This window comes from Eptesicus fuscus, chromosome 17, assembly GCF_027574615.1.
Source record: "Eptesicus fuscus isolate TK198812 chromosome 17, DD_ASM_mEF_20220401, whole genome shotgun sequence".
In the NCBI taxonomy this organism is placed as follows: Eukaryota; Metazoa; Chordata; class Mammalia; order Chiroptera; family Vespertilionidae; genus Eptesicus; species Eptesicus fuscus.
Window position 1 is genome coordinate 51,071,401 of NC_072489.1, and position 24,885 is coordinate 51,096,285.

A 24,885-nucleotide genomic window follows, 5' to 3' on the forward strand; every position below is an offset into this window, starting at 1 on the left:
ACAGGGGGCGAGGGGAGCTATAGAAGGGTGGAGCAGCAGGCAGAGAGCTACTGGAGGGTGGCAGCGAGCTACTGGCACACGGATTCGTGCACAGGGCTACTAGTGTATTATAAAATGCATGTATTTCTAGGGATTTGTCCATTTTACCTAAATTGTCTAATTTTTTGGCATAAAATTTTTCAGAATATTCCCTTATAATTATTTTCATTTCCGTTCACTCAGTAGTGATGTTCCTTTTCATTCTTTATATTGGAAATTTTGTCTTCTTTCTTTTTTCTTAGTCATTCTAGCTTTTGGTTTCATTGGTTTTCTCTATTGTTTTCTGTTTCCTCTCTCATTGATTTCTGATCTAACCCTTACTCCTTTTTTTCTGCTTGTGTTGGGCTTAATTTGCATTCTCTTATTTCTTAATGTGGTAGCTCAGATTATTGAATTGAAACTTTTTTTTCTAATTAAGCAAATAAATTTCCCTCTTAGTTTTGCTTTAGTTGCATCCCACAAATATTAATAGTTGTTTTGTTTTCATTCATTTCAAAATCTCTAATTTCCATTATAATTTCTGGTTTGACTCATGGATTCATTATAAGTGTTTTACTTAATTTTATAATAGTTGGGGATTTCCCAAATTACTTTGTTTTTGTTATTAATTTCTAAGGTACTACTATTGTGATTGGAGAATATACCTTTTATGATTTCTGGTCTTTTTAATTTATTGAGACTTGTTTTATGGCCCACATATGCTCTATGCTGAGGAATATTCCACGTGCTTTTGAAAAGAATGTGGATTCTTCTGTAGTTAAGTAGAGTGTCCTATAATTAGGTCAAGTGGCTGATAGTGTTGACGTCTTCTATATCTTTACTGATTTTCTGTCCAGTTATTCTATCAGATTTTTTCATGTGCAGTATTGAACTCTTCAAATATAATTATTGAATTTGCTATTTCCCCTTTCATCTGTCAGTTTTGCCTTAATGTATTTCAGGATTTGGTTGTAAAGTGTATATATATTTATAATTACCATATCTTCCTGATGCATTGACCCTTTTATGTTTTGAAATATCCCTCTTTGTCTTGGGGAATATTTCTGGCCCTAAAGTTTATTTGTCTGCTATTAGTATAGACACTCAGGCTCGTTTATGGTCACTGTTTTCATGGTTTATGTATTTCTATCTTTTAACTTTCCACCTACATGTGCTTTTGAATCTAAAGTATGGCTTCTGTAGACAGCATAAAGTTGGATTTCTTTTATCCAGTCTGACCATCTGCTGTTTGATTGGAGTATTTAGTCCAGTAACATTTACATGATTTTTTTTTTGTCTTGTTGGATGTATATCTGCCATTTTGTATTTGTTTTCTATGTGCCTCATGTTTTCTTTTCTCCTTTTCAGCTTTCTTTTATAAAACAGATCTTTTTTATACCATTTTAATTCATCTGCTGATTTTTTTAAAGCTACATTTGTTATTTTCTTAGTCTTTTCTCTAGTAATTGCAACGTATATCCTAACTTTTTACAGACTACTTAAACTTATAACCGACTTAATTCTAATAAACATAGCAATTTTATTCCAGTGCAGTCAACTTCTTCCCTGTTCATTTGTACCATGATTATTATAGCTATACATGTCATAAACTCAACAATATTGAATTATTACTACTGCTTATGCAATCTTTATGTTTTTTAAAGAAATTAAGGAAAGAGAAAAATATATACAGTTGGTTTTTTTTCTATTTACCCTTTCCAGGGTTCTTCGTTTCTTTCTGTAGATTTGAGTTACCAAATCTGGTGTCATTTCCTTTCAGCATGAATAGCATCATTTAGTATTTCTCATAAGGCAAGTCTGCTAACAAAAGAAATCATTCTTTGCTTATTTGGAAATGTCTTTTTGTCACACTCATTTTTTAAAACATGTTTGTATTGATTTCAGAGAGAAAGGGAGAGGGAGAGATGGAAACATCAATGATGAGAGAGAATCATTGATTGGCTGCCTCCTACACACTCCCTACTGGGATCAAGCCCACAGCCTGGGTATATGCCTTTGACTGGAATCAAACACAGGACCCTTTAGTTCCCAGCGCTCTATCCACTAAGCCAAACCAGCTAAGGCTCACTGTCTTTTTTGATGGATGGTATTGCTAGATATAGAATTCTTGGTAGACAGGTTACATCCACCTGCCACCTTTCACCACTTTGAATATCTTATTCCACTGTCTTCTCCCTCCATTGTTTCTGATGAGAAGTCAGACATTACTCGTATTGTTGTTTATCTGTACATAATGTTATTTTTATCTTGCTGCTTTCAAGATTTTCTCTTTCTGCCATTATTTCTTCCAAGATATTTTTCTGCCACTTACTTGGTCCCTTCTCCTTCTGGGACTCCCATAATTAGTATGCAGGTTATTGTCACACTGATCTCTGAGGTTCTGCTCATTTTTCTTCAATTTTTTTTTCTTTGTCTTCTTCAGATTGGATAATTTCTATTGACAAATGGTCAAGTTCACTGATTCCTCTTCATTTCTTCCATTGTAGTTTTCAACTTTCATAATTTTTCTAGTTCCTCTTTCTCTATTGTGGTTCTTTATTTGTTGAGATATCATCATGATAATTTTTTTAATTGTTTAAGCATAGTTTTCTTAAACTTTTTCAATATATTTATAATAGCTACTTTGAAGTCTTTGCTAAATCCAACATCAGAACCACTCAGAATCAGATTCTACTGACTGTTTTCCTTCCCCTATTATATATTGCACTTTTTCTTATTTTCTTTTTGACATGTCACAATTTATTTGTTGAAAAACTAGACATTTTAGATGGTATATTATAACAACTCAGGTTCTGATATTTTTAAGTAGCTTTCCTGAACATAATATACAGAATCTATCTCCCCTGCAGGTTTTTGGGGTTTTTTTTTACTCTTATTTTTATTTTATGAGCCTGGATTCCTAGGGGGTTTCCCCTTTATGTGCATAGCTTAGTGGCCAGCCAATGACTGAGCAGAAGTTGTACCAAAAAAACTCCAACCCATAAGGCTTCCATCCCCTGTCAAGTGATTTGTATGTGTGTTGAGGAGCACATTCCAAGTTCAGCCAATTCTCAAAGCCTTGGCTTTGACTTTTCACTGGAGTCTCTCAGGTCTTCCCACTACGTGCACATACTTTGCAATCAATAGGAGATGTACATAGAGCTCCCCTGGCACAACTATGGCTGTCTCTCATTTCCAGTATCTCCACATCACATTGCTGTTAGGTCTGTCGCTCACCCCAGCTGGTACTGCAACCTTGGGCTAGCAGAACTGTGGACTTCTCCCCATTCATCTCCCTACCAAGTTTGCTACTTTTACTGACAGTGATACTGGGCCTGGGTTTTGCCCTCTGCTCCAAATCAAGTCAGCCTTCTCTGGCAGCCCTGCCCTGGTAACGCCATCATTCTAGCCAACTAAGCTAGGGGGCGAGGTGGGGATGTTCTTACCTGAAGTTCTGCCAGCTTTCTATGAATAAACACTTCTCAGTTTGTGGTGGGGGGTTTTGGTTGTTTGGTTTGTTTGTTTTTTGACTTCGGTCATTATTCGGAGCCCTGAAAAGGCTGTTTCAACGATTGTTCACATTTATACTTGTGGAGGGAGTAAATTTGCCAGCCTCTTTACTCATAGCTGGAAGACCCCTGGTAGAGGGATTTTGCTAGTCTATACAAAGTTTCTATAAAATCTTTAGGGTGTGATTGTAATGCAAGATCTCATCTTTGACTCCTTGTGCACTTTGACCCCTTATTTCCCAGAATGCCAAGCCCTCCTCCTCAAAGAGCTTTCAGTGCCTGAGGCTCCCTGAGATGGGTAATGACCAGCTCCAGAAGGTTTCATTCCACTCATTCCACCATGGACAGTTAGACTGCCAAGTCGTATCTCCGCATGCTTATATCCGCTTCAAATCCAGGGCAGCTCTTTGCCCATTAAGTCACCCGAAGGCAACAGGTGGGACCTGTTGGGGGCAGACCTGTTGAAGAAAAATGGCCTAGTCATTGGCTTGTTTCACTTCCATTTTTCTCTGTCATCTGGGAATACAATATAGATCATCTCAGGCCCAACAAAAGGTACATTCTGATATTATTTTCAGTTTTTTGTCTTGACAGAGAAGACTAAGCATGTAGATCAGAAATACCTACCACAAAAATGAGAAGGATGGGCTCAGTGGAAGGCCAGAGGGGGTAGCACTGCTTGTTCGCTTTCTCTCTATATATTCCTTTCTTGAAAAAGAAAGAAGTTTAAACCCCACCACCCACTCGTCAGGTGATCGGAGACTGGAGTTGTAAAAATGTGCTGCAGGCAGAAGTTCTGAAAAAATCCCAGAAACTGTTGAAAACATCTCTAAACAAGGTATTTTTCTCCTGCACCTTTCTTGCTAAAGGTCCCAATTGCTGCCAAGAAAACTAGTGAGAATGTTAGCTGCCAAATAAAAAATTTATGACAGTGTTTGGCAAAGGACTATCTCGCTGCTTGTTTTATACATTTCCACAAGGCGCTTGAAGGCGGCCTATTTTCCTTCACCTCCTCCCCCGCCCCCCACTTTGGGTACATATAACTTACCGATCACTGGGTCTGTTCTCTAATGAAAAAGCAAACCCCTATAAAGTAGGATTAAACAATATAACTTTTCTCCCCTTCGGTAACCTCTGAAATGTGAGCGAAATGTTTTCCAATATGCCGTGTTGCAAAGAAACAGAAAGGGTTTGCTTTGTTAGAATAGACACACATGGAAGAAAAAGAACCTTTCCATTAGAAAACATAGACTTCTTAGTGGCAAAAGGCATCCTTGAAATCCCCGTCCTTGCAAACGTCCACTCCCGACACTTGGCAGACAAGGAAATGGGGGCCTAAAAGGAGACAGTGTTCTGCCTGAGGTCACACAGCCAAGCCCACCTGAGACCGGAGCCTGGCTGTAGCCTCAGCCGCCATGCTCAGCCCCTCACTGTGCACCACAGCCCAACATTGCTTTTGTGTGCTTGGGCTCTCACACACACGTGCACTTGCAGCATGTTTTACAAGCACTAGAATTCCAGGCTCTTCTGCTTAATAAAAATGAAAACATTTCCTTCCCACCCTGGCCAGTGTGTCACAGTGGTTAGAGCATTGGCCCTCACACTGAAGGACTGTGGGTTTGATTCCCATCAAGGGCACGTACCTGGGTTGCAGGTTCATTCTGGCCCCCAGTTGGAGTGCGTGAGGGAGGCACCCTATGTGTCTTTCTCTCACATCAATGTTTTTCTCTCTTTCTCTCTCTCCCTCCCTCCCTCCCTCTCTTCCTTCCTCCCTTCCACTCTCTCTACAAATCAATGGGGGAAAAAATATCCTCGGGTCAGGATTAAAATTTTTCTTCTCGAATATTTTTTTACAAAATCTAAGGCATAAAAATGAGTCAAGATAGGGCTGTGATGCTCCTAAAAGGGCACCGCCTACCACATCACTCCAGCCTCGTGGCTGTGTCGTTAACACTTCCAGGAGCCTTTCCGAAGGGCGGGAGGGGGATGCTGCATTGGGGGGGGGGGGGGGGGTTCTTGCATCGAGTCTGGATGTTGGTAGTAATAATTACATAGGCTGGTGGTGAACACCCTGAAATAGTTTGCCTGCCTGTCTGAGGAAACAAAATGATCTGTCTCAGTCTTTTCAAAACAGTGATCAGATTGTGCTTTCGGTGGTTAATTAGTGCTGTTCGCACGCATGTCATCCTTCCAGCCCGTGCAGAAGCCTCACTGCACCCTCGTTCGTGGCCTCCTTCAGTCTGTCGAGGCACCTGCAGTCACTGTCACACGCTCCGTGATGTCCCAGCGCGGGGCTGGCGCGGCTGCCTTGGGCTGCGGCTGTGTTGCGGAAGCGTGTGTTATTTGATATGAAGTGCTGTGGACAGACCAGGAGTAAGCGGATTATTTCAGACAGTGTTAGGAGGCAACCGGAGGACGATTAGCTCGACATGAGGCATATAGCATAAGCAAATTAGAAAACCTCCCCAATTAGTACAGGAAACCCAGATTTGTGCTGTTTGTGATTTGCTGAAAGGCAGAGCGTCGATGTTCTGGGCTCTGTGATTTAAGTTGAAACGTTGGCATTTCCTAACAGTGCACGTTAGCATCTGAGGCTGGGCCCTGGCCTGAGAAATAAGGTTAAGTCCCTCTTCTCCGCAGCTGCCAAGTAGTCCCCAGTACAAGATTCTATATGTTGGGGACTGTTGTACTTGGCCCTGGAGTAATCTCTAGGGCACACTGTAATATTTCTATACAGGGACTATCCGACGTGACTCCAACATCCCACATTTAATCTCGCTTTTGCTTGTTTGTCTTGCGGAACATGTACCACATTGAAGTCATAAAACTGGAGTGTGCAGAATGCCAGATGCTACAAATGCAATTAGATGCTTAAAAATAGCTTCCTTGGTGGCACTGCTGGAAATCGGATGGGGCCTTGTGTTTCCAAACTGGGTGGCACTTTCCTGCTGAGCTACTGCTGGTGAGCTCCAGAGGAGGCACGGGTCCCCTGCTGAGGCCACCGTGCAAACCATCGGGTCATGGCAGGAACCGGACCAGGCACCACCGTCCTTCCAACATCTTGGCAGTCCCACACGTTGTTGTTTGTTCTCTCCAAGTGCACCGTGAAGCCACCTGTTCCTTGACTGCTGATGATTTTCTGTCAAGTTGAAGGTGACAAAGGCCCTCAATAGACTGAGCCCAACCTGTGTAGATCGAAATGCATTTCAAATAAACGATTATTTCACCAGAAGTCAAACTACCATAAAGCTCAGAATTTATTTTACACTCTTACCCAAGGAAGAAGATGTTTTTGTATATGAGGGTAGAGGCTGAATTGCTTTTTTCTGATGGTAAAAATGGTGCATATTTATTACCAAAAAAAAAAAAAAAAATCTAGAAAATGCAATGACTCGTAGAAGATTCTTTAAAAATCGCCATGATCCCTCACCTAAACACAGTTATTACTTTCATTTCTATGTCTGTGTTTCCAATTTTTGTTTTAAGTTTATATATGTATTTTTCTTTTGGCGAAATTGGGTCAGAGTGTACTTGCTATTTACAACCTTTGCTTTATAACTGATATATTATAGATGTTATGGTTTAAAAAAATCAGTGGTCTTAATGGCAAGGACAGGACAAGATCTTCTTACACCTCTGAATCCTCAAGAACAAATTTTTTTTCCGTATAGTTTTATCATTGATTCTATTTTAGTGTATTTTTTCTTTGAAAATTATTAGTATCTGAATGGCATTTGTGGCAACTCTCAACACACTAATGTTATATAAAATATTATCATATTATCATGTTCCTTGAGCAGAAGTTTTCATTTTCTATTTTTACATGAATGATCTCATTTGAACATCACAAGAACCTATAAGGTGGGGGAAAATATGTTATTATTCCTCGTTTTATTCATAAATGCAAAGTAAACTGGAATGTAAGATGCACCGGGATACCAGCCATTACTCTTCCCACCACGTACAACACGTGGTCTTTGAAATAGGGTCTAATTTTAAATACCAACTTTTCCAGTGACTAACTAGATCCTAGGCAAATGAACCTCCGTAAGCCTCAGTTTCCCCTCTGGAAAATGGACGCACTGATACCTTTGTCATAGATTTGTTATGATGATTAAATAACAAAATTTGCATGAAACACTCAAAGCACAAAAGTAGATAAAAAATAAATTTTACCTTTTTTTCTCTCACACATTCCCTCTTATTTTCGTATAGCATTGTGAATAAATTATGTTTCTTCATTATTTTAAATAATAATTATATATGTAATATGTACAATTCAAGAAAATGAACAAATGCATAAACATGGAAAGAAAAAATACAAACACTGTTAACACATGGCTACATTTCCTTCAAGTCTTTTTTCTTTTTCTGTCTTGTCATTTGTTTTTAGAGTCTTGTCATTTGTTTTTAGACACATCCACTCGTGTCTTGAACTAGTGAAACAGAGGTGGGAGTTAAGGCGTGTGTTTTGGAGAACGCGTTCAGTGTGTCACCACACTCTGCTCTTGTTTCCAAGGTTATAAAAGAGATGCCCCTTTGCGATCCTTCTTCCATTGGCAGGAAGCCAAAAGAGGGGTCCGATGGGATAGGTGTCATGGTGGAGGTACAATGATGATGTATGAAGAACCTGAGGTGTCTGAATGCACTGGTCCCGGAGCCTTGGAGCAAACCGGCTCCTCTGGCAAACAAAGGGGTCTGGACACGACTTCAGCAGGGACCACCATCTGTCAGGCCCCAAGGCGGCCTTGTGGTCACCCTGGGTTGGGCAAATCAGAAGGACTCCACTGGAGTATCTTCAACCACTAGACCCTCAAAAGGTGTCTGTTCAGCCCTGGCCAGTTTGGCTCAGTTGGTTGGAGCATTGTCTCATGCACCAAAAGGTTGCTAGTTCGATTCCTGGTCAGGGCACATGCCCAGGTTGCGGGTTCAGTCCCTGGTCAGGGTGCATACGGGAGGCAACCAATCAATGTTTCTTATCTCTCTCTCTCTCTCTCTCTCTCTCTCTCTCTATCTCAGTCCCTGGTCAGGGTGCATAGGGGAGGCAACCAATCAATGTTTCTCTGTCCCTCTCTCTCTCTCTCTCTCTCCATATATGTGTGTGTGTGTGTGTGTGTGTGTGTGTGTGTGTGTGTGTATGTGTCTCCTTTCTTCTATAAAAATCAATTTAAAAAAATTTTTTTAATAAAGGTGTCTGTTCAAGCTGAAGGGAAAATTCCTACCGCCCAGCCTCTCCTGTCAGCTAATTTGATAGTTCTCTATCAGGTAAACCATTAGTGAATACATTGATTCTTTTTCTTCTTTTTTCTACGCCCGCCCCCCCTCCTTTTTTTTTTCCATTCTGCTTTGGCTATTCCCAGGATTTCTGTGAACCAGTTGGGCAAAATTGATTTTTGTTAGTTTCACTGGCCTTGTGGAAAATTATCTCATGAACTGGTTTTTATAGGAAGACTCAAAGCACAGCACAGGGTGGAAAATAAGCCTGTAGCAGTCAAAGCTGTTGTCTGAAATGTCTTCAGACTGGAAAGCTGAATTTATTGCACAAAACAAGTACTAGCAAGGCGGAGGTGTGCAGGGCTGCTCATTATCACGGGAAAGGGGAACCAGAAAGCCAAGTAAAAAATTAAATTTTAATAATGCCAGTGATATTTTCTAAATCTTTCCTGACAGAAGGATTCTCATTATTTTTATCTGTCTCCGAGTAGGTTCTTTTAGTGCCATCTCAGAAATGGCCTCAGCTCTGATTGTTTTCCCGGCTTTAAGGCATCTAGGAAACCAAATGGAGACAGAGAGAAATATGCTTTAGGTTGTTCAAGGAAGGGCCGTGACCGCGGTAACGTTTTCGGCTGCGCATCTGCAACCAACATTTGCTGGGAACGCCTTCAGCTTTCACAAAAGAGGTCCATGTTGTTAAGACAATTGCTGTAAATCTCCCAAACAAAGGGGACCCGCGACTCACTGCACTTAGCTCGGGGAGGACCCCAGGGCCCCAAGTGCCAAGTCTGGGTTCATTCTGGAAATCACCCCATGCTGGCCGTGAAAGGAGAGTGGAGAGAAAAATGGAAATGCCCTGTTGTTTGGGTACACGTGCAAACGCCTTTCCAAGTAGCACATAGTATGGAATTGTTTGGGGACGGGAGGGAAAAATAAAGCCAGAATCATTCAAATAGCCACGCCATGAGGATGTGGATTCTTTTTGTTTTCTTAATTCTTCCATGCCTGTCTTGGTCCCAAAAGGATTTATAGCAATTGACCAAAATATATAAAAACAGTAGATTTTCTATCTATGAAACAAAGTCAGGCGTAAGGTTTGTGCACAAGCTGAGGACCAGCCTGCCCACTGGTGAGGGTGGGCCACAGGTGCTCTCCCGGATAGAGTCAATATCCATGGATAACAGCACAGCTCTGTCCCCTCCCCGACCGGGGAGAACGCCTTCCTGGGGGACGTGGTGGCAGGGACACCCCCCTGGCAGGGTAATGAACAGCATGTTCAAGAGCATCCCCATCCACCTGTCTCTTCCTGTCCCGCCCTGTCCCCCCTGCCCCAGCGTCAGCTGGTGACCAGCACAGATGAGAGCGCATGCGCGAACCTAAACCACGTGATACAGGGCAGATTCCGGGGTTCTGCTGCTCCAAGGGGGAGACTGGTGTCTCCAGGAGATATGGACCTCGTTCTTAGGCTCCTTGATCAATACTGTTTCTCAGCTGGGTTTCTAATGAGTGTTCAGCAGGGGACTTTGAGGTTGTCACCTCCGGCAAGGACCCGGAGTGGCACTACCTCCGATTGTAATTAGGTGCCCTGTGTTATCTGGTAGCCAGTTAGGGGTTGGAATTCACCATCCACTTGTGAAAATTAAAAGCAGGTAGCTTGAGGCCAGTACCTCCAAAGAATGACAGAGACAGACGTGGCTCCTTCTTTGTCTTCTGGCTCAGTTCCCATCAAGATCCCTCCTAAATGAGGATTGGTTTTTCTATTTTTTTGCAGCTAACTAAAGGACCTGAGAAAGCATTCAAAGGCCACACTACTCCTTGGCAATTTATTGTCTTTATTTTTCTCTAGTCTTCAGACATGGTCCTCAGAGTCCATTCTCAAGGGTGCGCGGGTCACATATATTTATTCCCATTTTTGAGATGGGGAAACAGGCACATTTACTTGTTTGTCACAAGATCACTCAACAGATTAGGAGTAGAGGCAATCCTGCAAATGTCTCTTTGCCACTCACCTTCCAATAGAGACTCTTCGGATTCCCATCCCAGGCCTCCTGGCTTACAAGGCATTGCACGTAAGACCACTCCATCCTCCTTGAGAATCACCAGCCAGGCCGTGAAGGTCAAGAGGGCCACAGATGTGCCAATGTGTATACAGTCCTGACCTCTGCCTGGGCTTTTCATCACCTTGTGAGAGGCCCGAAAGGCGCACACAAGCTGGTGTGAGGCTTCTGTTGACCTCTCCCTGGCCTTTGACCCCTGTGGTTAGGAATCAGTTAGGGGCTAAGTTGGATGCACTCAATGTGAAGCCTGGTTATTGGTGCTCACACCAAGGCCAAACTTCAGACTTCTGCAGGGTCAGGAGGTCTGGGCTGTTCCGGTCTCCGAGGGAATCTCGGGTAAAGCAGGGCAGAGATGCACTCACCCACCCACCCCCTTCCTTTCCATTGTTCCTTAATAATTAGTCAGAGGTCACAGACTGAAGACAAGAGAGAGAGGAGTTCTGATGGTATGGCCAGAACGTGTCACCACATCCCTCAAGAGTTGACGGAGAGGCGGATGGCTGGTCAACCTCTGACATGAGGGAAGGAAAAAGGTGTAAATCCATGACTATTAGGAGATAAGTGTTTCATGTCAGATCTTTCGGGGAAATCATGTTAAATCCCATCACAAAAGCCTAGGCCCATGGTCAGCAAACATGCGGCTCTTTGGCCCCTTGAGTGTGGCTCTTCCACAAAATACCACGGCCTGGGCGAGCCTATTTTGAAGAATTGGCATTAGAAGAAGTTTAAGTTTAAAAAATTTGGCTCTCCAAAGAAACTTCAATCGTTGTACTGTTGATATTTGGCTCTGTTGACTAATGAGTTTGCCGACCACTGGCCTAGGCAGTCGTGTCTGCACCAATGTGACCACACCACAAGGGGGAAACTAACATGGGGCAGCCTCTCCTTCCTGGGTACCTGAGTAGCTGCAGAAAATGGGGCTCCCAGGAGAGTGGCTCAGTAGGGACCCCACAAGGCCAGCTACTCAGGAACAGCACCAGGATGTGTCCTGGGGGAATCAGAGGACTCTGCAGGCATTCCGGCCAGGGCACCCGCAGCGGCGGCCTGTCTAGGGGTTTGGGGGTGGCCAAGCAAGGAGTCTTTTCAGAGCTCATTGTGGGAGATCAGTGAGGAATCACAGGAGTGGAGTGATAATAAGTATTATACTGAGCAGTTGCTGTTACCGAGCACTGATGATCTAAGCACTTCATGTTGAATGATCTCGGTTATTTATTAATGTAATTCATTGGCCGAGGCACTGCTATTATGAGCCCCATGTGTCTGGTGGGAAAAGAAGCATTGGTTCTGTGGAACTCTCAGATCCCTTGTATTGGTACTTTTGCATTTCTTTCGTAAATAGAGGACTAAAGGAGGATTGTTCACTTTTTATGTTGCCAAGTAAGAGAGTAATTTCCAAGGAGAGAGTCCATTTCCAATGTCCAAGTAAGGACATTGGGAAAAACCACTGCCTCTACGATCACCATCACACCACAAAATAAAGAACATTTTTTTTCACCTTAAAGCATAATCTCAGAGAAATAATGAAGTAACTTGCTTAAGGTTGCACGACTGGTGTGCGGCAGATCCTGCATTCGAATCCAGGCAGTTTGGCTCCGAAATGAAGGTGGCTAAACAGCTCCTGCCCAAATATATTCATAGCTTCTCTGGAGAGTCAAGAGACTGAGCGGCCCTCAGCCAGGGAGGAGCTGGGGGGTACCTGATTCAGGGGGATGGTAGGGTTGCTTTATAATACAGGGGCAGGACCCAGTGGGGGTGAGGACCCTTCCTCCAGGCACCCAGAAGGAGGTAGAGGGGGGAAGGTAAGAAGCACCTAAATCTAGGGGTCAGGAAGGGATCGTTCTAGCATGCACTCCAGCGATGGCCTGCCTGCCTGAGAACTTTATCTGGAGTGGGCCTGGCCTTCTCCCTGGGTGGTCCCGAGCCACCAAGTCCGGACCCTAATAAATCAGGATCATTTTGGAGAGTAAATGACATCACAGATGCATTAAACATTCAAGACCAGAAAAGGAAACCCTGCCTTTTTAAGACAGTCTAGAAGTTACGTATCGCTGTCTACACCCATCCGTGGGAAGTGATTCATTTATTACTTTCTATGGATGTCTGAACTCAAAATGGAGACCTTTCCCAAGGTCACACTGAGTCTAGCTGATTCTCCCACCTGGTTTTCTTTTCCATCTAGCACTCTGTTCCTACAGATATATTAAATTAGTTTTGAGCAGACCTGGAATCTTTCTGTGGTAGACCCTCTCACCTGTATGACAGGTGATGTAGACATCATTAACCCTTTGCACTCGCTTGCTTTTTTCTCGATTCCTGCTACCGATGCTAACCATGTCAAGTCACACTCGACCTCCGAGTGCAAAAGGTTAAAAGATTGTGTGGGACGAGGTCACCAGACAGTGGAGTCACTGGTGAGCTGCCCCCAGAGGCGGATTGCCGTTCTCTCTGTCCCCAAATCTGATGAGGGGTCAGGTGACCCTGCATTTACCTAAGAAAGAGCCAGAAAGGACGCAGCCAGTGTGCCTGTGACTGATGACAGCTGGTGAAATATGCTTCCCAAAACTGAATGTTACCTTAGTGATGTGTGGTGCATTTACACGGGGCACTAGGAAGAGTTGGCTCCGGTGAATTCGTGTTGTGACTTTCAACCTGCACACCCCATCACTGGGGCTGTGGAGAGGACTATAAAGAGGGAGATATCAAAGACTCGCCCCTCAAACAACCAAGGAGCGTCTGCAGGAGAACATGAGACGCACAGATGAATAACCACCTGATCATGTGTGTCCTCTAGGGGCGTAAGATAAGACTGGCCAGGGGCTTGGGGTTCCCAGTAACTTCTCTGTAAAAACAGGGATGCTAGCCCTAACTGGTTTGGCTCAGTGAATAGAGCACCGTCCTGTGGACTGAAGGGTCCCAGGTTCGATTCCAGTCAAGGGCATGTACCTTGGTTGCAGGCACATCCCCACTGGGGGGTGTGCAGGAAGCAGCTGATCAATGTTTCTCTCTCATTGATGTTTCTAACTCTCTATCCCTCTCCCTTCCTCTCTGTAAAAAAGCAATATAATGTATTAAAAAAAAAAAAAACAGGGATGATAATAGTACCCACCTCATAGGATTGCTGGGAGGTTTCCAAAAAGTGTAGAAAATGCCAGGACAGCACCTGACCCAGAGTAAATGGCCACTTACTAGGAGCTGCTGGTGTGGTGCTGCTGTGGCTGTTGTCATTGGCATCACCGTCGTCATTGTTGCCATCACCACGGCGCCACACTGTAGAGTCCAAGGAAGAATCACCAGACAGTAGAGCTGGGCGGGAGGTTCTAGCTCCGAGGTTCATGAACCTTGCCATGTCTTGGATTGGGACTTGAAATAGAGGATTGTGCACTTTTTATTTTGCCAAGTACGAGTAATTTCGAAGGAGAACGTAGATTTCCGATGTCTCTGTAAGGACATTGGGGAAAATCCCTGCCATCCACTCCAGCATCACTCCTAAACTAAAGGACACGTCACCACTGAAACGGGAGGAAGGACACAGTCTCAGAGAAAAGAAAGTCCTTTAAGCTAAGTTACCTTGTTTTCAAGAGGAGGCCGTCTTCTCTCGTGTGCTTCTCTTCTTGCTTCAGCCTCAGCCTGGAGTCTGGGAACCAGGGCTCTCAGTCATCCAAGCGCCCCTTCATTTCACACAGAAGTGGGACGGGGTTGGGCTCAGTAACAGGTGGGGACCACGGCTAGGTTTTGAGTCATGTTCCTGGATGTTGTTGAACAGTCCCTATTAGCAGCCGATGCAATTTGAATTGTGTGGTTTCCCTGGCCCCTCAGACGAGAATGAGAACAACAGTGAAACAAGGGGCCTGGGGGTCTGAACACCTGGCTGTGCCCCACATGGTTGACCTTGGGCACCTCCCTGCACCTCAGGGCCCTCAACTATCAAATGAACAATCCAGACCAGGGCATGGAGACCTTTTCTTCCAGCTGAGTAAGCCTGGGAGGGATTAGGTATACCTGTGTTTCCAGCGCATCATTTCATTCTCTTCAAGTTCTTTCCAAGCCCCTTTGATTGAAGTGAGCGGCCTTGATCCTATCTGAATGCCCAGTGGCCAGTAAAGTCATTTTCCAGGCCCCCTGCCGTCAGCGAGTCCATATTGGAGAATGGCAGGGGCCGTGGCAACATAGAGTGCAGTGTAACTCACATATCATTGGGAAGGGATGTGATTTTGATGTTTATGCTACCACCTCAGAGAGAAGGTTTAGTGCTGCTGGGGTGAGTGTCCCCGTGAGGCCCAGATAGACACAGGCCTGTGGGAACACAAGCCTGGAGGGCTTCAGGAGGCAGCCCTTCCAGGCCTCCCACCTTCCCCACCCCTCCAGCCACACAATGTTCCTCAGGAAGTTTCCCAGGCAGCTGCTCGGCCTCTGTCGACTATCCTCCTGCCTCTCACCTGTCCCGAGATGCCATCTCCTTTCACAGAATTATTTGCCAACTGCACGCCTGGCCAGGGATTTCTGATTACAAAGTGCTTTATAAACTTAAAGGAGCTAATCCTCTCCTCCCTGGGATGGGTGGTGAGCTGGCTGGTTGTACTTGGGAAGAAACTGAAAGGCAAGTGACATGGAGTGACTTGCTCCAGATGACCCCAGGCAAAGCCAGGATTGTGGGCACACAGCAAACTGGCCTGGCCTGGCATTGCTCTAATTATGCCTTTGTTGTCGGGCTTCTGGAGTTGATTGCTCATTGTGGCACCATAAGCTCCCACAGGGCAGGGACTTGGATTTCCCTCTTCCGTCAGGAAAGACCTGCCATGACCTGCCATGGCCGTCTGTGCGCGGTCCGAGGACCACACCTCCTCCGGCGCAGGAGGGCCGGCCTCAGAGAGCTTTGAGCTTTTAGACCAGGAGTGGGCAAACCACAGGTAGTAGGCCCAGTCTAGCTCACCGCCTGCTTTTGTATGGCCCGCAGGGTAAAAATGGCTTTTACATTTTTAAATGGTGGGGGAAAAAATCAAAAGAAGAATATTTGTTGACATGTAAAAATTATATGAAAGGCAAATCCCAGTATTTGTCAAAGTTTTATTAGAACACAGTCATACTCATTGACATTGTCCACAGCCGCTTTTGCAAGGGGCAAAGTTGAGCAGTTGCAAAAAGCCTAAAACAGGCTTCATGTTTTGGGTTGAATTGTATTTTCTCCTCCTCAAATTTTATGTTAAAGTCCTAACCCCCAGTGGCTCAGAATGGGACCTTGTTTGGAAAGAGGGTCTTTGCAGATATAATTAGTTAAGATGAGGCAAACTGCAGTGGGTGGTCCCCTAACCCAGTGGTCGGCAAACTCATTAGTCAACAGAGCCAAATATCAACAGTACAAAGACTGAAATTTCTTTTGAGAGCCAAATTTTTTAAACTTAAACTATCTAGGTAGGTACATTGTTATTAACTTCATTAGGGTACTCCTAAGCTGGCCTTTGCTAAAAACTCCAGGGGCCAAAGAGCCGCATGTGGCTCGCGAGCCGCATTTGCCGACCACTGCCCTAACCCAATCAGACCAGTGTCCTTATTGGAAGAGGAAATTTGGACATAGGTGCGCACACAGGGAGAATGCCATCTGAGGATGAAAGCAAAGATGGGGGTGGGGGGGACGCTTCTACAGCCAAGCAATCTCAGAGATGTCCAGCAACCAGCAGGCGCGAGGAGAGGGGCCTGGGACAGACGCTCCTGCGCCCTCAGGAGAAGCTGCCTGCCAGCCTCCATCTCAGACTTCCAGCTTCCAGACGGTGAGACAATACATTTCTGTCGTGTGAGCCACCCAGTCTGTGGAACTCTGTGATGGCAGCCCTAGCAAACTAATGTGTTTACAACCTAGTCCTTTACAGAGCAAGTTTGCTGATCCCTTTTCAACTAAGAAATTTAGAAATGGGATAAAGCCACTCTGTCCTCACTCGGGACCTAACCTGGGTTTGCTGGGGCTCAGATACTGGCTCCCGTGTCCTCGCTTCCTTGCTGAAGAGCATGCTCATTTTGCCACCTGTCAAATCTTAATTCTCCTGTGTCCTATTTCCTCAGGCCTCCTGGGTAACTAACTGACTACTCCTAACTAGGTCAGTTAACGCAGGCTGTTCATGGTGGAGATGACTTAGTAAGTTGGCCCAGAGTTAACATCTGGTTTCCTTCCCGTGTTAAATGCCTTATCCTAGAGGCAAGAGTCTTGTAGGATGTACCCCCTTCTGGCAGGAGTCTTGTAGAACATTACCCCCTCAGTTTCCTCATCTCACATGGCCTTGGGCAGCTGCCTGGTCTGCTTGGGATTGGAAATTCTCACTCTGAGATGAAAGAACAACAGTTCCGGAAGACTGTGAGCCCACGGTTGCTTGCAAAGCTCTCGCAGAACCAGGCTGGAACTATCCTGTCCTCCATACAGATCCACATTGATTGTGAGATGCCGCAGTAGGGAAGTGGGTGGAGACCTGGAGAGCAGTCACTGTGAAGGCCAAGACAGACAGACAGGTCCATATCCTGGTCTGGATTCTAGAATTCCGTGTATTTGTGTCCTCGGGCTACAGTAACCAAGTAACATGAACTAGGTGGCCTAAAACAGAAATGTCTTCTCTCACAGCTCCGGAGGCTTGAGGTCTGAAATCTAGGAGTGGGCAGGGCCATACACCCTCCAAAGGCTCCAGGGAAGGACCCTTCTTGCCTCATCCAGCTTCTGATGGCCACAGGCATTCCTTGGCTTGTGGCAGCATCACTCCAATCTCTGCTTCTAACTCCGCCTGGCCTTCTGCTCTGTGTCTCTGTGTCCTCTCTTATAAGGACACCTGTCATTAGATTTAGGGCCTACCCTACATCCAGGGTGATTTTATCTCAAGATCTTTAATAAACTACTTCTTCAAAGACCCTATTTTCAAATAAGGTCACGTTCTGAGGTTCCAGATGGACATGAATTTGGAGGGAGACACTATTCAACTCAGGACGATGAGTATGGTTGAAAGTGAAAGAAGTCCCAACCAAACTCTTGGACCAGGAGCAAGCATGTGACTTAAGCCAATCCAATAGAGTGAAGCTTAGCAGGTTTGCTTGGAATGCTGGGTCATCTGGCTCCTCCAACAGGGAAGTTTAAATGTGACTCTTCGGGTGTCGGGCACACAGCAGGATCTAGGGCTCAAATGATGCCTTCAGGAACCTGTTTCTTTCCCTCCATCTCTGGGTCCTGTGTTGATCAGTGTTGGCATCCTTCAGGCAGCTTCCCCTCCTGCATAGCGATAAGCATGGCCCTGAGTTCTAAGTGTCCATTTTCTCCACACTCAATCCCAATAGAGAGAAGACCTTTTTCTTGACTTTCCAGAAAAAAAAAATCCTCAAAGATTCTATCTGGCGTGGTTGGGGCATGCCAATTCCTAAACAAAGGATTGTGCAGGAATAGAGAGCTGTAAGTAGCTGGATCTGCCTCGGTCATATGTCCACCTGTGGCATCATAGACTGGGGTAAGCCCCCCTTGAGTTTCTGGGCTGAGGCTGGAGATTTCTCCCAAAGATGCAGGCCCTATAAGAACCTGGATGGGCATCATCAGGTGGCACAATAACCACTCAGCTCCAGCTCAGAGGTAGCCATGTGCCCAGCTTTGAAATTAAAGTTAGTGTTAGAGGCGGACAACAAAGCACCATTTTCTCTCACTCCTGTTTTTTATTTCTTTTGACTAACATTGAATCGGATCTAGACCTTAGAGAGCCTTTCCCTGGGCATTTGTTTTGGGGGAGTTTCCTGAGAGACACAGGTATAGGTTCCTTTGCACTTATGGCTGCTAATTGCCCTGCCCATTGTTGCTGTCCTGTCAGAACCCAAAGGTGGGCATCATTGTTCAGGCCTGGGCAGCCAGGCAGGAGAAGCATGTCCAGGACGGGCACTGAGCCTGTGGAGTGTCATGCGCTCTCCAGCTAATAAATGCAGGCTTGTGAAGGGTTTGGACACTGCTGGCATCCTTAATGGAGGGTGGCTAGTAGCTCACTCCCAACGCTGTGCTTGTCTACAAGCAACACTAGAAACCAGGAAGAGTACCACGTGAGCCTTCAGGGGACACGTGGAGGTGGAGACTCGCACTCACGCATTCAGCAAGTTTAAGAATACCTATGCCAAGCTTTGTTTTAGGCTTTGGGAATGTAAAAGACAAAGGAGATTCAGACCCTGGAAGGTCCACTTGTTATTGGAGAAAGCTGCATAGAAACAGAAAATCCTGAATCTCTACGGTAAGTGTCGTGGTCGAGAGATGCACAAGGAAACATAAGAGCAAGAGGAGCATGGTCAGGAAATTCTTCTTGCGGGAAATAGATCAAAGACTTGGGTTTCGAATCAGGGTGAATCCACCAAAAAAAAAAAAAAAAATGCTTTTTGGTTGCAAATAACAGGAGAACAAACTCAAACTGACTTGAAAAATAAAGTTAATTTATTTTCTCATATAATTCAAAGTCCAAAGGAAGGGTGGTTTGATGAAGATGTTCATCGTGTCTTCAGGACTGAGATGCCATTCTTTCAGTCCTCTGTCCTCCGTGGCTCAGTTTCTTTCTCAGGCTGGTTTTCCTCATGGAGACTAAATGGCTGCAGCAGATCCGGGCTAACACCCATCACCACACGGTCCAGATGACCCAGTATTGCAGTCAGAGCTTCTGAGACTCACTCTATTGGACTGGCTGAATCACGTGCCTGCTCCAGTCTCTGTGGCCAAGGGCATGGAAAGACACTGACCATCTTAGCCTAGGTCACAGCTCTGCCCCTGGAGGAGGGCTAGTGTCAACTGTGTGGAATGAATAAATAAATGCAATGACCATATCTGCTCTACATGGTGAGCAGAGTGCCTAGGTGAGCCTTCTGAAACATCATCATTGGAAACTCCATAGTCTCTAATGGGAGGTGTTATGATCAAATATGGACCCAAGAGGATCCCAACTATTGAAAACAAGAAGCAAAAGCCCGTTTCTGAAAGGAAAGAAGTCCTACCAACCCTCATCATAGCTGGGCTTCTGGAATACATTAAACCAGAGCCTCACTTGGCTGGCCAAACACCCCATCTTGTTGGAGAAGGGAGGCAGTAGTGTATCAGTCAGGATAGCTTACATCATGCTGTGGTGACAAACAACCCCCAAATCTCATTGGCTTAATATACATCCCCAGTGAGTCCAGGTGAGTGTCCAGGGCAATGGCCCTCCATGCAATGACTCCGGGATTCAGAGAGAGGGGGGATCTCCACTATCCTGTAACTGCGCTCCTGGGACCTACAGCCTCCTAAATCAGAACAGCAAGGGACCAAACACTGGAACTGACACCCAGCACTTTTGCTCACATTTCATTGACTAAAACAAGTCACATGGCCTCACTGAACATCAAGGGATGGGCAAGGGAGTCGGTGCCTAGAAATAGAGAACTGGATATTGGCGAATGCTGGTAACGCCTGCTGCAGTGGGACTCCAGGGCTCCTGAAGCAAGAGCAGAGAGCTGTGCCAGGTGCCTCGCTGGCCTACTGCACGTTAACCAGTCTTCTGTGACGGGGCTGCCACACACAGCTGCTTGTTGCCAGAGGAGGAGGAGACTGGCAGTGGAAAGACTGGCCCCTCCCTGGGTTCCTGCACAGGATCCGTAGTTTCAATAGTACTTTGTGAGTTCAGCCTCAAAGTAAATGGTTAATTCATCTTGTATCAACAGCACTGTGATTCATAATGTAAACTTGGAGAATCCTTGATGTTTTTGCGCCCACATTCCTTTTAATTTGGCTCTGCATTCTTTTAAAGCCACAGTGTGCTCACTTAATAGAATGCAGCATGCAAATGCACAAGTTTTTGCCTGGAGGCAATTTAGCCTGGCTGGTTCAATGGATGTCTTCTTTCAAGTGTATATTTTTTCTTAAATTATTTACTGGGTAAACACACTTTGCATTTTCAAAAGGGAGATTAAGGCTGCTTGCCGCATACCTAGTTGAACATAAATCCCACCCACCGCCCCTGCCCCCAAAGTTAAGAAGGAAGATACCCTGGGCTTCCCCAAAGTTTCTTCTCTGGCTCACTAGCTGGGAACCCCTCTTCCTGGCTGTTTTTCAGATGCTCTCCAAACTCTGCCTCCCTTTCTGCTCTGCCCACAGCAATACCTGCCAGCAGCCCCTGGCTTGTCAGGCTTCCTCCCAGAAGGGGCCCAGCAATGGCAGCCTTTGTCCTCCCTACCCCCAGATGGGTTCAGTCCTGTTTACTTAAGGGCCCAACCGCTCATTTTTCTGGTCCTGAGAGGTGCTGTATCTGCCCAACACTTTTGAGATCCAAAGCTGGGTTGATGGCCTGGCCAGCCTTTGGTTTGAAACCAAATGCTCTCACCTGCCGACCTCTCCCACCGCCCACACACGCCTCACTTCCCTGAGGACCAGCCTTCTCCTAGCTTCCCAGGGGAGACCCAGCAGTGCTCTGAGAATGCATGGTGGTATGAAATTCCATCTTTGGGGGACTTCAACTTTAACTTCAGCCTTTTCTACGCAGACTCCCTGAGGTTTTCCTGCAAATTAAATTTGCACGGATCTTCATTCTCCCTTGAATGGAAGGATGGCAATTGTAGGGCTGCGCTCATTCATTATCATCCTGGGGACAGTTCTGTGTCAGTATCTGTGACATGCGCCGGGGCTGGAGAGGTGACTGTGGACCCACCGAGGAGGGAGTGGGCAATTGGATCCTTCTGATGGTCTGTGACCCAGGTCGCCCGTCCTGGGATGGGGTGTCTGTGGAGTGAACTACAGATACGAGAAGCTGTTAGGGAAGGTCGCGGGTGAAGTGTACTCCTCTCTGCCCTGAGATGAGGGAAGGCTGGAGAAGAGCTGAGAATTTAGGATTCCTGTGCATTCGTTTTCTTAACGGTGCCTCAGATTCAACAAGTAACTGATAGATCCTCCCTTCCCCCAACTGATGGACGGAGCATGACGTAAACTCCACCTGCAGCCGGACATTCATGAACACCTTATATGGACTGTACATTGAACCACCAATCAGCACCTGCCATATACCCTAAACCCCCAATTCCTAAATCCCTAGGCCCCTAACCATGTGCCTTACATGAAACCACCAATCAGCGTGGGCTGAGTGCCCTAAGCCCCGTCCCCTCTTTTCCTCCCCTTAAAAGGCTCTCTCTCTCTCAAGCTCTCTCTCTCTCTCTTCCCTTTCCCCCTCTGGAAGGCGGCCGGCAGGGTGATTGCCAATAAAGCCTGTGTCCTGGTATCCCATGGTCTCCGGCCCTCTGTTTCATCTTTCAGTAACATCCACAGTTCATCTCTTACAAATAAGCATCATGGATGCCTTGGGGCCCTCAACCCACAAATAAAATGGTTGTCAACCAAGAGACATGCTACCGAATAGTACTTACAGTAGAATTTTAAAGAGTTTTCATGCTTTTAATCTGTTTCACTGCTGAGTTTCAATTTTGCTGATTTCCTTTGCAAGTCTGATGCGGGTGACTGTGGTAAATAGAGATTATGACAGTGACTTGGGCAAACAGGATGTGTAGGGACTGTTCTGAAGGCTCCTGCCCCTTCCAGAGAAAAGGGGGGAAAATCCATTTGGGTTTTAAATCAAGCTACCAACTAGCACCGATCGGTGTTCACAATTAGCCCCACTGTAACAAGCCGAGAAGTCCTGTCCCTGTTTATTTTGGGGGTGGAGAATCTTCCTGCCTCCTGAGTAAACATGGCCTGTGAAGTCTGAATTAGCTGTCATCGCAGAAGAATTAATGTCGGGGCGCAGCCTTTCTAGTGGGGAAGGGGAGAAATAAACGAGACAGATCTTAGCCGAGCCGGACGTGATGAATGAGGACCGAGCGGATCATTCATCTCCTTCCAGGAAAGTGGACACAGGCACTAAAGCAGTTTTGCGGAAGACGTGTCAGCAAATGTGATCATTTTGTAACCTGTCAGGAGGAGAGGGAGCTAGTCCTTCCAGGGGGCAAAAGGGAGTGGGCCTGTCTGATGTGACGGTCTCTATCCATCCATTTAGGTTTGGGCAAGAAGGGGGTGGGCAAGGAGGAATCCGACTGAAACCACGGGGGGTGTCGCCATCCTTCCAAGGAAGCAACGCAGCCAGAGCTAGAAAAGGCTGCGGCCATCCCGCAAAGATTTCTCCTGGGAGATGGGGAGGAGGAGGGTAGGGGTTTCTGTTAAACTGGACGCCTGGCCAGTCCTACCTATGGACGCCCAGTCCAATGATCTGTGTCTACACTAAGACAGCAGACCTTTATGTGCTTCATATTTGGAGGATGGACCGATGGGGTTTGCTGTAGTGTCTTTGCGGTGTGGACAGCCAGCTAGACTGCCAAGCACTCTGTCTCTATTTTTGTGTGGTTGGTTCTGTGGGAGTGAGCGTGGGCGAGGCTCTTTGACCTCAGTTCCCTTTGAAAGTCTCCACAAAGCATTCTGATGTTCGACCTCTTTTCTCAGAATGAGGTGGCAAATTATGAAACACCTCTATCGGAAGCTCGCTGCAGGCATCTTGGAGCCGGTGCCTCCGCTCCGATTCCCCTCAGTTCCCTGTTCCCCATCAGCATTTGGCAAAGCCAGAGCAGAGAGGGTTGGAGTCCCCGGAGATGAGGGCCCACCAACCCAAACCCCCGAGGCACCCGGGCACTTGGTGCTGTTCCTCATTTCCACCCCCTTTCGCTGTGGAGCAAATGGAACGTTTCCTCTTGGCGTCACAGCGCGTGAGCCCCAGTGACAGGTGACGGTTTCACAGCCTGAACTGCAAGCTTGACACTTGCTTCTTAATCCTGTCCTTTTCGTCCTAAGTCTCTCTTTTCCTGTTCCCCAGGTGTTTTTGTACAGGTAAGGACCTCACTGACATATGTTTCCTGGGAGTCTATTACCTTAATGGAAACACTGCAAAAAAAAAAAAAATGAGGCTCGTCTCACATGTTCAATTAAAAAGAGATGCTCTCAGGGGCCCTCGATCACTTACAGGTGCCACATGGCACTCCGCACCTAGAAAGCCATTTGGTTCACAGCATGTCTCCAGGTGCAGCGTGGCGATCGCTGTGGAGTCGTTCGTTTCCTTGTGGATCCTTTGTAGAACCAAAAAGCTGTGTGGTCACACACACACACACACACACACACACACACACACACTCCAGTCTCGCCGCCCCGGCCTGTGAAGCCATCGTTTGATTAGCCAACTTGATCTTGGACGAGCTTTGTCGGCATGTGCTCCGCTCACCTGAGTTTCTCTCTCCTTTGCTGTCTCCTAGGATCATCCAGAACCGCGTCCTGGTCGTCGTGCTGGCTGTCATCCTGGTCATCACCATCCTGATGGCGATCACTTTCTCCATCAGAGGACACTGATGTATCGGCGGGTCCTTGATAAACAGCAACGGCGGCTCGTGCTGAGTAATTAAGACAAAACGGTCACATGAATCATTCTTTCGCGCTGACAGGCCCCGAATGACCCTCCCTCCCTCTCACCACTGTTCAGCCGGAGTGCAAAGAGTGTAAAAATATTTTTATTCTTGTTTGCATGTGGGTTGGTTTCCTTTTCTAGGGTTTCTTCGCCCAGATGTGTGTTTGTGTAGGGCAAGGTGAGGCCTTATTTGCCTTTTGGTCCTTCCTCCTACTGACCAAAATAGCCTTGGTGACATTCTTCCGTGCCCCGTGGACATGTCAGGGGTCACGGTTTGGGAGAGGGCATAATGAGTCTGTCACAGGGCTTGTGATGGGCTGCACTGTTTGTCACACATCTCTTGTCACCGGATTGCCCTTGTGTGATGGCCGAGGATCAAAATGCAGAGAGAAAAGCAGGGAACGGAGCAGTGACGGGCTTCGGCACACCAGCCCTGTTCCTACCCCAGCACAATGAACGTAGTCAGCCCGCCTGAGTGCTTTCATTGTAAAGGTGGGTTTCAACGTCAGCTGGGCAGGAAATTGACTTAGCACTTTCTCTGTTTTTCTACGCATAATTTTCTTTTTTTTTTTTCTTTTTTTTTTTTTTTTTTACACCCAGGATTATTTTTGCTGAGCCTGCCCAATATCCACTTTTCACAACTTTGATTACTGGCTACAAGAAATGTTTCCAGACCCTCCCCAAATCCCAGACTCCCCA

The 24,885-nt window shown here is 46.1% G+C and overlaps 1 protein-coding gene across 4 annotated transcripts in view; it reads left to right on the forward strand.

The window, feature by feature from the left end:
- The window catches only part of VTI1A (vesicle transport through interaction with t-SNAREs 1A), a 314,565-nt gene extending 290,267 nt beyond the window's left edge, over window positions 1-24,298 (forward strand). For 2 of the 4 annotated variants that reach the window (XM_008144314.3, XM_028149436.2), the window contains one exon: window positions 24,038-24,298. In XM_008144314.3, the coding sequence (XP_008142536.3) occupies window positions 24,038-24,131 (94 nt within the window). In that variant the 3' untranslated portion in view covers window positions 24,132-24,298. The remainder of the gene's footprint in view (window positions 1-24,037) is intronic. The other 2 variants (XM_028149438.2, XM_028149441.2) reach the window with 1 other exon arrangement.
- Window positions 24,299-24,885: the final 587 nt, after the last annotated feature.